Source organism: Plectrocnemia conspersa, unplaced genomic scaffold, assembly GCF_051122295.1.
Source record: "Plectrocnemia conspersa isolate PC_06_02 unplaced genomic scaffold, ASM5112229v1 ptg000005l, whole genome shotgun sequence".
Lineage (NCBI taxonomy): Eukaryota > Metazoa > Arthropoda > Insecta > Trichoptera > Polycentropodidae > Plectrocnemia > Plectrocnemia conspersa.
In genome coordinates this window covers 21,469,914-21,482,908 of record NW_028277169.1, presented here as the reverse complement: position 1 = coordinate 21,482,908, position 12,995 = coordinate 21,469,914, and the positions used below count along the sequence as shown (strand labels likewise).

The 12,995-nt window shown below is 30.2% G+C and overlaps 1 protein-coding gene across 2 annotated transcripts in view; it reads right to left on the bottom strand.

Moving 5' to 3' along the window:
• The window catches only part of LOC148235167 (cGMP-specific 3',5'-cyclic phosphodiesterase-like), a 117,651-nt gene that overhangs the window by 40,518 nt on the left and 64,138 nt on the right, over nt 1–12,995 (bottom strand). For both annotated transcript variants that reach the window (XM_088186351.1, XM_088186350.1), the window contains exon 3: nt 6,845–7,097. In XM_088186351.1, coding sequence (XP_088042477.1) covers nt 6,845–7,097 — 253 coding nt within the window. The remainder of the gene's footprint in view (nt 1–6,844; nt 7,098–12,995) is intronic.

Sequence of the window (12,995 nt, the reverse complement as noted above, 5' to 3'; positions counted from 1 at the left end):
AAATATTTTTATAATATCGTTATAAAAATATAAACATAAATAAATGTAGGACAGTGCTACATATTGTTAACTAAGATTGCTATATAAATAATAAAAGCACTTTTCGCTTGTGTATTACATATTAAATGAAATTCATTATAAATAATTAGACAACATTCTCTGATTACAGATTTAAAAAAAGTGATACAAAATTTTGAGCAATAGATAAATGGACTATTAGAAAAAAATATTAAGAGGAGAGTAAAAAAATCATTATTGAAAAGGGCTAGAATCAAGACTTTAATAATAAACTTTTATAATGTAACAGCACTTATATCGATATCTATAAGACTGTTGGTAAAATAGTATATATATGTATATATTGTCAACATTTGCTTTCATGCATATAATTGATGAATTGACGAAAAATATGAAATTGATTGAACGTATTTCAATACTTTTCAACGTGTCTTGATATATCCACATATATCTCTGATATTGCAAAATTACTAGGATTTATTTTTATGGACAAGGTAAGCTATTAATTAATTAAGAGTAACTTTTTTATTTTCAACAACAGTCAACAATCTATACATTTCTTTGCTTTACTCAAAATTAATTTTCTTTAATTTAATTTTGTTTGCTCACTATTTATTTACTGAAAGCTTAAGAATGATGCCTTGACAATTTTTTCAATGAGTCTCAAATAAGAAAATACTTTTACACAAACATATATATCCTACTATAGTTCAGCTCAAAAACGTAGTCATGTATAATTTAACCTTTTGACCGCGGATGACACCTATAGAAGTCATCAAAAAATCGCCAGTGTGCACTGGACACCTAAAAGTGTCATGAACCTTTAAGTCTTGTAATATATTTTTTTTTTGTATAATTTAAGGTTGAAAAACACTATAACTTATGACATGAATATGTGCTCCCTACATTTTCGCAACTTTCGAAATAGCGCGTAAAAATATCAGTCGCAGTTAATCCATTATTTATAAAAAAATTGTTTTTAACTTAAAAAAATAAAAAATAATCGATACTTATGAAACTCAAAAAAAGCTAACAAAATCGTTTTTAAAACCGAAGTTACTTAAGTTTATAACAAACTTTTACAAGTGCTTTTTAGAATTCGGTCTATAGAATTTGGTCTTGGATTTATGTATCGAGGGACTTAAAGAAGCATAAAAGGTTAGTAAAACAGTGTTTCTGGCCCATTAATGCCTGTCAGTAAAAATTATAAAAATATTTATGAATAAGTATGTACATCATATAGTATTGATTGGTCTTAAAGTTTCCAATATTGATTGGCTCGGGGTTACATTCATACATGAAAATGTATTAAAGGGGAGCATGAAGATAAACCTTCAATAATAAGTCCATTCACGATAAGCTACGCGATTTGCGCTTTCTAAAACCGTACTTCATGGCTAAGTTATGGCTTCCATTGTGATCGGAAGATGAATATTATTTGTCATAGACAAAGTAAAACTATTTTTAAAGCGTCAGCGATATCCTTACAGCTATCAAGAGTTTTTCCAGCGTGATTCGTTACTGTCAGCGTATAGAACTACATGTTGCACATTGAAAATTTTTATGCAAACAGGCTGATATCGAATCTAAATATAGTAATGTGCTTTATCAAAGCAAAAGAAAAGCTTTACATCGATTTTTTAACATTTTACCGAGCATTAAATAGAAATATTCTGCTAAATTTGAGTTAACAAAGAATGGATTGCAGACTTTTTATTTATCTGATTAAAATTTATATTAAAAAAAGCTATTAACAATATAAAATCATATATAAAAAACTTTCAGTCTGGTCTACACAGATTCCATTCATGCGTGTCAGATAAAAAATACGCTTATTTGGTCGAAAAATTTGAAGACAGGTTAATACTTTGCACATAAATTATTTCAGATGAATTTAGAATAGAAATTATTAATTTTGAGGTTAATTTATATTTTAAGTATTGGGACCACAAATAAGCGTCAAATTTGTCTGTATTGAATTATTAAGAAGTTCATTCAACCTAGTTGATTTTTAATGGTAGAATTTACTATGAATCGAAATAGATTTTAGCCTTCAATACAAGACAAGTGGAATATTAATGCATTGCCATTTACAACACTTTTTATCCAAAACACACGGACGCTGTACTAACACAATCGTACTGATTTTATTTTGAATTTTTATTTTTTAAATGTAATAATTATATTTAAAAAAATATATATTATCTATGATATGTATGTAATTTGTATCACTATATAAAAAAATATTTTATCATTTTTTTTAATGTTTTCAATCGCATTTTTAAAAAATATATCATGCCTGTAATATAGTTATTGACTTATACTAAGCTCACCAAAGTTTGTTAATACACTGCAGTATCCCAATAATAACCGTTATTGCAACGCAAGTAGAAATAATAACAACACAAAATCGTATTTTCGTGCGTCGTATACGACTTTCTTATTGTGGCTCGGCTCTAGCACGCGCGAATGTATGTGTGTACAAATTGGAAGCTGTGGCGTTCATGTTCTATGGAAATTAGCGAGATTTATATTGCCGACGCATATAACAAAATAATGTGCAACATCAGCGATGAAGAACGCTGCTCTTGCATAAGCCATTCAGCTTTTCATTGACAAACTGACAAACATAGGGATGTTTCCGGCAACAGCTATGAAAAGCTGGAAAAATATATGGAACAGTGCTCATCTATTTTAGGTGTGTACCATATTTTTTTTATTTCCTTAAACAAATTATTGTATGTTATTATGGTCATTATGACGGATTGGGAAAACCTGTCAAGTCATGATGGTCGGATTTTAAAAAAAAAAGAAATACTTAAATATTATTTTTAAACGATTAGGTAGCAAACACCACTGCCTAACTTATGTTTACAATTCCCTAACAAAGACAATGAGCTAAGTGTATAATAAGGATTAGTTAAATAATCAAGCAATATTCGGGATGTTGGACTTCCATTTGCGTTTTCGGCTTTGAACACACAAGTGTTTAGCCCGAATAAATATCAAGTGAAACCACGTCGAATAGTCCGATTCGAACTCAACCTTCAAGATGTCTTAAAGATTACTATGATGCAGCACGAGTATATATATATCATAATTCACATTATTGCACAAATATAGCCACAATAATAAAAATAACTGAAGAACTTGTTTACAACAATTCAGCTTTGCAATATCATAAAACTATTAAACTACCATTGTAGCAAATACAAAGTGAATATGGATCACCATGTGTACTATTGAACACATAAATAAAATATACGAATACATATATATAAGAATGTCGGAGTTTAGAGATCGGCTCGTTATCGATTTCCGTCCTGCGGGCCCGCACCGACGCGAGAACCATTACAGAACTGTGCAAACAATCGCCATAACTTCGGAGAGAGGCAGCCAATGCTTCCGTCGAACAATGGGCGACTCGTTCAGACTTTCAGAGATCCCTGCTAAAAACCAGAGACCCTGCTCGGGACAGGAGGGATGCCCGCTCAAAGGGATGCCCACCGCCGACAATGAATAATACAAGTGTTAAAAGCTCGGCTTGAATAATTCACGCGTTTCGCCGGGAAATGTGGGAATTCTTCGTCCGCCACCTTTGCCTTTTCCTCGCCGGCTAACTTATTAAATTTTTCATTTAAAAGTTGGATTCTATTTACGTTCTTTTGAACTTCTCTATGTTGTTGCGCTCGACCTGGCACAAGGGATTTAACAATGATAATTCCATATTTATTGAACGCGAAATGTCGACAGAGATACGTAGAATGACGCCAAGCAATGACATTGATTTTCAGAGCGTCACTATTCCAAATCAGAATTTAGTAAAGTTAATTCGAGGTCACCAAAAATGTCGTAAACTAAATATGCATGAATGATATATTTCACTTCAAGTTAAATAAAATATAAGTTTTGTGTAGATGCTGAATGCTATTTGATGGTTTGCCTTAATGAGATACAATTCATGTCCTTTCAATAAAGTTGTATTATTATAAGCTTGATATTTTAGCTCTTCGTATGTTCGAAGATTCAATTTCCATTGTGTATTGATTTTAAGCTGTTTAACTAATATACAATATCTTCCCCGATTGGAGGGGAACAGAACTACTTCTCCATTATCATTCGTTTCACAAGGCAATTAAAATTGACGGGGCGTGAATACATTTTTTATGCAATATTCCATTTATAGAAACTTGTTTATTCACATCTAGTGTAAATATCTGTAAAATCTGTATGTCAGGTCTAACAGTTTACGCTTTCTTATATACTCGAAACGGGAATGTGCTCAATGTTAAATATACATGTTATTCATTTCTTTATCCTAAATTGCGAAACGTTGAAGATGGCTGAATTTCTTTCTAAACAATAGCTTTTATATGCATATGCGTTTTTAACTAGCGGCGAAAAGTTTTTGCTATTAATAGCAGAATGTTTAATACACCATTTTCATCGTATCATATTTTTATAATTACAATAGTTTTGCTTCTCCATGTATCAAATAATATATTGTACTAAATGCACTGACGCACACAAAAATCAATGTAGAATGAGCGCCATAAAAATAAAAAAAATATTTCTAGTTCATGTTACAATTATGCCACAGTCGATAATGAGAATTTCAACATATAGCCGATATTAACACGTTTGTCAGATAATTATTTTCCATTGTCAATTTGAGGTTTTACCACCATTTTCTTCACAATCTAAGTGTAACTATGTATGTGAAAATCAACAGTTGACAGCCACATATATTTTTGAAACAATAAAAAAAAACATATAAAATAGTCCATTCGCTTACGCGCGCACCTACGAATTTATTTATAAATCTAATAAAATGAAAACTATGATAATATGAAAGGTTTACTTAATGCCTTAAAATGGTCAAAAACATAAAACATATAATGATTTAAACCTCAACTTATCACGTGTAATAAGAAGAAGAGGCATTTAGAACAGCGCAATTAAAAATTAACTGGGTTTAATTATATAAAATAAATTTTAACCATTCTCAATCACGAATTATTTTATTATCAAATTCACAGAAAACGCCTGAAATTATCATCTGCCTGAAAGACAAAATCGTGAAAAAAAAGACGAGATTGGGTAGATATTGCGCCATGGTATTGACGAATGTCTACTACATAAGGGTTAAGTTTTCCCGTACAAAATCACTTATTTGAGAGCTCATAAACTTCGAGGATCACAAACTCACGGTTTTTGAGATTTACTTCGACTAATCTTCTCGTCGGTCGACCTCAGTCAGCTGATCCAGTTTTTACTTTGGACAGTTGATATACAAAGTCAGAGCTAGGAGTAACAGCCAGCTACAGTCTATTTAATCAAATTATGCGGCAATAAATATACGTAGATTCAAACCCATCACTAATTTTTATTTTTAGTACCTGAGCTTAGCATATATGATATATATATATAATAAATTCATATACCAAATTAGTAGTTAAGAAGATAGTTTGTACTAGACACTAGTTAACTTCTAAATCAATGGCAGATGTAATCAATAATATAGCATTAAAGATTTTTTTAACAGCGCGTTTCATTTTTAAACATACAATTATAGCTACCCACGTTTTTTTTTATAAATTCGTATTTGACTCCTCCACAGCGAATTTCGTCATTAAAATAAGCTATTGATACAAATATCGATCCTTGTAATAAAAATACACAATTTATTTCAATAATAAACGAAAATACATTTTTGATTGACCTTAAAATAAGGGTGTGATTCATATTCACTGAAATTGCTGTTTTTGCAATTATAACTATATGTAAAAAATAAGGTAGGTATTTAAATAAACTGTTAATATAACCCTCCTCTTAATTAATCAAAATATATTTTTGCATAGTTACTCTTTAGGACCTTGTTTAAAAGATAAGTTCATCCCACCACCTTCGACGTATAATAAATGAGAAATAAATACCCCCTTTCCCTCTTCCCCTTATAATTTTATTCTCTGTGCCAAATTTTGCATGTAGGGACTGCGAAAAACAAAAAAGAAACCTGTTTCGTAATAATTTTTTTTGTATTTTTAACAAAATGTATTTTTGTTATTATTACTTTGACCTTTACTTTTTCTGAAGAACCGCCTTCTGGTCTATGTATGTTTGTAGATAAGATCTTTCTCGAAATTTCACAGTTTTATTTGCGTACAGATCATTAGTAATAATATATAAATAACCGAATTGCACGAATACAGAAAAAAATATCAGCAAGAACAGACTTCGCATAAATTTATATATTTAACAATTTTATTTTGCATATAAGCAAATTTCAAAAAGCTAATTTACCGAAATGCCAAGAATGTGTTTTTAAATTCGTTTTTTTGTGTGAAATTAAAAACAAATTTACGTTCCCAATGTTTATACGAATCTAATAAAGAATCCCGCTGATGTTTTATAACAAATATATATACACATGGTGTGGCAAAATGATTAGGGTATAGAAAAATAATAAAAAATGTAGCTGCTATAGCTTAAAAAAATTAACATATATACTATATGATTAGTGACGAATGAATTCTTTCAAATCAATATACTATGAAAAGAGTGCAGTCATAAAAATGTATTAATAGATTCTAAAATATCAACATGGGTTGAATTGTTTTAATTATTTATATTATAGATCTAGTCATATTAGTATTGAATAAAAACCGACATTTCTTAAAAACAAACATGCTATACTGATACAAATATCCACAAAAAGTGTGTATTATACATAAACAATATAATTAAAAAATCTTCATATTGAAGGTTTACTATAGCAATGTATAATTACCTTTTTAACTTATTATTATTAATAAATATATTATACCTGTGTCTTGCGTGACATCGAAGAGCTTCGCCACCAAATATCTGTCACTAGGTGGACCTCTCGCCAAAAACAAGCTGCCCCTATCGGCTCTGGTCAGCAATCCGACATTAACCAGGATCTTATGACAAAGCACGTCCATGTCCAGCTCATTGGCCACGTCTCTAATCAGCTCCATGAACAGTTCCCCCTCGTCCAATTGCTTCAGCTGCTGACGAGAAGGCGTTCTCGCCCGAGCGCTGGGCGATTTCGATCTCTGAAGGAAAAAAGGAAAATAAAAAAGGGGTTTGCTTAGTTTTATTTAAGGTTTACGGCCGACTTGGGCCGTAATATATAGTCGTGAGGCGCAAAGGTGAGTTGTCTTTCGGAAAGCGTTACAGGCTTCGACCCACGACCTCATGCCCGTATTAACCCGTTAATAATACGAATAACGTGGAATTATACGAAACCGTGACAAACCGGATTACCGAGGATTTGGAGGCACACTGGGAAAAGTAATAAAATATATTATGAGTTATGAGACACATCGGTCGGAAAATTCGGTCAGAAAAATATCGTAAATATAGTGTAAAATTAGAATTGACGATAATAATTATATAATAGTCAAATAGTGAAAGTTGTACAATAATAAATATTTAATAAATGTATATTAAAATTTATTAATGAATAAATAGATATAGTACAAAATTAAGGATAGATATATTTAGATCATTATAGATTTATTTGCGAAAAGACACGCAAAATACACAAAAGAAAATTTAAAGCAATATTGAATGACTTTCCCCTAAATATTTAAACTTCAAACCGGAAAAAATCAAATAAATATTTACATACCTCTTAAGTATTTTTAAGAAATATATTTATAATACATTCTTTTTAACACAGTTTACATTATTTATATTATATTTTAAATTCCGTATAAACTGAGCATATTTCTAAAAATATTTTTTTTAGAATTTGCTGATTTTTATACATATTTTGCAAGTGTTTTACAATTTAAATCGTTTAAATAAATTTCGTAGTTCGTTATCAAACGCGCCCAAAACCGGGGATTTCCCTTTTTTTAATTTGCTTACATGTGACAGTTCTTCTGTCATCTGGTAAGCTCTCGCTGCACCCATTTCTGTGCAATTAAATAAACGGTGAAATATGTTTTAATCACGGCGTTTTTCTTACAAAGTGTCAATTGAAGATGATTCAAAGTGATGCAGCATTTATAATTATAGACAATATAATTAAAACTATAAATTATGAGTGTGCCAGTAAGTGTTTGGTTATATGAATAATGTATCACGGTTATTCTAACAAAATTACTATTGACTTTCCAGGATCTAACATTAAAAGACAAACAGCGGTGATTTGCCAATTAAAGGTATACATACTAAAGTTAATTAAACATATTACAATGCTAGTAATAATGAAAAATTTGTATTGGTGTAAACAAAAAGGTACATTTTACCCACTATATAGAATCGTTTACAGTTAATTTTCAGAAGCAATAATAGATCTTATAACATTTACGTATAGCAAACAATTAATATATGACATATTGCGACAATTTTGAAGAAGGTGAAGAGATTCCAATCTACGTGTTTAATTCTCTACAGTAACTTCCGTAAATTTTGTTCTTCATATTAGTAGTAACAATGTGTTCAATGTTTACTCTTGATAAATGTCTTATTGTTTGTAATTATTTTTCAGAAGCAATGATGGAACAATTTGATGACCTATATGGCCACAACGTACAATTGGTATATATAAACAAAGAGTGAATCTTCTCATGTTGAAGTCACTGTCAGCAAGTATTATCTTTTTATAAAGAACATACTACATAAGGTTGATGTAACTGAATATTTTGAATTTGGGTATTCCGAAAGAGGAATGATGGCACAGAACAAAAATTGAATAAAAACCATGACGTATACATATTTTGCCACATCGGAATTAAAAATAACCCAGTCTTAGATATTTTTGCTATCGATTATTTCAGATATGTAATCATTGTAAAATGTCGTTTATTAGATAACATCCAAGAAACTACACATCTATAAGCTGTCCTTCGGCTGATATATATAGCGTTCCCACTGCGACAGCGCCGATTTGATCGACATTAACTTTCAATCCTCATACATACTAAGGATATATTACACGTTCACGTTTAAAATGTACCTAATTTACTTCAAATTTAAAAAATCTAACATATATATGCATTAAAATGGAAGCAATGATAATGTTTATGTAATATAAAAGGAAAAACTCACTTTTCGGCCTCGGAGCCCGTCGCCGAGAATTCAAAATTTGAAGATTTCATTACGAAGATTGTTTTATGATTGCTTATCTAATTTAATCAATGTATTCTTCTTATCCTCAACACATTATGTATATATTTAATTTTCATAGTTATAACACACCTAATTAATTTGCAATCCGATTATTTATATTCAGTCAAATCGAACATCGCAAATGATGAATTAATGAAAAATTACTGTCGCATAGCAACATTTTATTTATAAATAATAATTATTTAAAGCTGTTGTCACGTTGATGTCGGCCATCTTGATTTATATTTGAATGCTTGTTTTTCATTGGTCGAAACAATCGAATGTATTACCGGCGGTTCGAAAATTAATCGGAGCAAATTCAAATTTTATTTTTACTATTATAATTAAATATATTTCCTTTGTTCATACAAAGCGATACGATTTACAGAGAAGATAATTGAATGGAGATTATTTTAAGTAATGCGCATCCGGAAGCGGAAGCGACTTAAAACAATTATATTATAGATAGAAGAAGTGTGTTATTTGACTTTGCTTTAATTCAAAAATCGATCGACTATGTAAAAAATGGTGAATTAGCTTCCTGCTGTAAATAGTAAATATTTACGTAAAAAAGAACGTAGACATTGTAATACAAAACATGGCAACATCGAAATTTAAAAAAAACAAGAATACTCGTTCCTCGCATACAAAGGCTTAAAATGTTTTATATTAAGCAATAATTGTAAATCATCGCCGAATTAATAATTTGGTAAGTTCTTTTCTTAAGATATACATATGTACAAACAAAACATATTTGTAATATTATATGTATGATATTTTATACTGTTCTAAGAAACGAGTGCAACAATTGGCTGGATGGTCGTTGCATGATTGTGATTCGTCTGCAAGCTTTGCAGACCTAAATACTTAATGCTGGTCTCCAATGAGGAGATGGCAGACTCGGCCTGCCGGGAGATACTCTCTGTCACAACTTCACCAGAGAGGGACTTTACCAGACTATCACTGTAGCAGAGAGGAACTGACCTCCACTACACTGTCACTGCCACAAGAAGACTTCTCAGAATCTTTCACCGACGTCATCCCTCTATCAGCTTCTCTACCATCGCTCGGAGAAAATCATCTTGCCCATCATAATAATTCGCAATATATGTAATTTTAACTAATAAATTATTATCAAATTCCAACGACGTCTTTTTGGCTGCGAAGTCACACCCCATACGGTTAGAAAACATTAAAGTTTTTGTACTAATTTTTTTTTTAATTTTGTAATATATTACAATTTTTTTTTATAATAAAATTGTAAGTATTGAACTTTACTGGAAATTTAAGTGCAAAGCATTGAATTAAAGAGTGCCAAAAGTTGTGAAGGTTGTGAAGGAACTAAAAAAATATTTTTAAAATTAATCTGTATATGATTATCAATGTAAAATTTTTTGACATCATTATATATATGTAGAAATATTAATATTTTAAACGAAAAAATATTTGTTTGAAAACGTATTTTTTAATAATACAATAGTTGAAATGTAACTTTATTATTAATCTATTAGTTTTATTTAATTTGTATATCTTAATTAAATGCTTAAAATTTTTCATATTTAGTTACATAATTCATTATATTATTTTACCGTAAAAAATGTGAAATTAACAAATTATTTTATAATATTAAAAATTAGCGAACATCTTCAATTGTTGCGGAATCAGGATTCCGCAACAATTTTGTAGCTTATTACATTTTTACGTTCCCGGTGGATGCCCACACTACCCTCCCTTTGTTCCTGGCTGAAAATCCCATTTATAACGATTGATGAAATATAAAAAACTCATCCGTGAACTTTGACGTACTGCTCGCGCTTCTATAGATTTATTTTGCAATCCGAAACGTGAAATATGACACCGACACACGTAAATAATTTTTTGATCCCTTTTGCGACGTGAAAATATAGTGCGCGAAGCAAAATATTATGCGAAGGAGTTATCTGAAAATATTTTCTTTAGGGTGGGGAAAATCTGATTGGAGAAATTTACATTTTTATTCATTCGGGAATAAAATTTGGAAAGATTTTAATATTTCATATTGTTCGGTGTAAAAATTCCTCCCACCCTTCAAACTTCACCCACTGACATCGTTACAGTGCGGAGACATGCCCTAGATTAAACCTCGAAGGAAAACTCTCATTTCTCTGCTATGAAAAAAACTGTAATATATTTGTACTGTTGTCTAGTTAGTATTCAAAACTTGTAGAGGCTCCGAGCATTATAGGGGTTCTTTGCATAGCGTAATCTTACAAACTATACAATACTATGCTAGATCTGTGTAAAATATTAAATTATTGTACAACTAAAAATTTCACCAGGTCTAAGATAGAACATCTAATTACCGTTAAAGTGAATCGTTATGCTTTATTGCCTGAAAAGTGCCAGAATTATGAGGTGTAAAGTACTTTTAAACAATTACAGATAATCTAAGCATTTATGTAGTTATTTTTTTATTTATAAAGTTAAATGCTATGCGCTTCTCGCTTGGCCTGACACGCGTGACGTCACGACAAAGCTAAAGGTGAGCTGTTAAGCCTTTATATAAATGGTATTGGTTTAAGTCGCTTAATATTTATTAACTTATGTTTATTTATTATATACATAAAAATAAAAAAAATTCGCAATTTTATTTAACAAAAATTATTGTATGTCCCACCTAGTCATTATTAATAATAAGGAATCAAAACTGCTGTCACACTTACAATTTTATATAAAAGATTGTTTGCTATCATATTATAATATAAATTGATTATATGCAATTCCAAAAAGATATTTCTTACAATAGAACAGATACAAAGACATGTATTAGACACTATTCGGCGACTAATATCTGAAAGAGATTCATTCATCTTTAAAAATGCTATTGTTTTTATAACAAGAAAATGCAATATGATACGCATTTTTTTAAGAGAGATGGTGAAAATAACAAATATAATTGCGTGTATTAGTGCATGCGCCGAGAGAAGTCAGAGCAAAGAAATCTCATACATCTCTACCAAGCGTATAAGCACATACACAGCGCATAGAATTCTCTTTTGATAGAAGCTATCATTAAGAACTTGCACCAGTTCCTCTTGACCTGGCACATATGAGAGTTTATCCGTAATCGCATCAAGCGAAGCTACGCCAAGCATCTACCGAGAAAGCAGCCGCTTCTCTTTTCACGTCAACTCTGATCGAGTTACGACGTTTGAAATTCACAGTTCAACCTGTACAAACACAGATAAAGCTACAATCACATCACTTATTTATAGTATTTTTTCAAGTTGTGCTTGATACAAAATTATTTAGTTTTTAATGCTAGTTCTAGTGGATGAGTGTTTCTTTTATTAACAATCGCATTATCTACTGTATGTTTGTAGATAAAAATTGCGTTTAACAACTGATAATTAATTTTTTTAATACAAATTAATTCTTTGGAGGCACATTCTGAAGATGAGAATGATATTTATGATGTCTCTGCTGTGTATATTTTTTTTATCGAATATAAAATAATGGTAAATTATTTTTTTCTGATTATTTGACAAACGTAGTTGTCTCTTAATTAATAAAAACATTGTTAATGTATTATTGTTTTAAATATTATTTCGCTGTCTGGGATTTATATTACATATATTAAAAAATATAATATTTAGTATGAATATGGAAGATAGAATATTATAAAATCAAACTACGCAAATCGTTACGTCTTTACTGATTATTTGAACTCATTTTTTTTATTCCTGATGAAAATCTTAAAAATAGCATTTATTACACGGAATAAATTTCAGCTGTGACGCAGGCTGAATCCGTAAAAGTAGCGAAAGTTTGTTAAGCTATTCATAATCCAATAT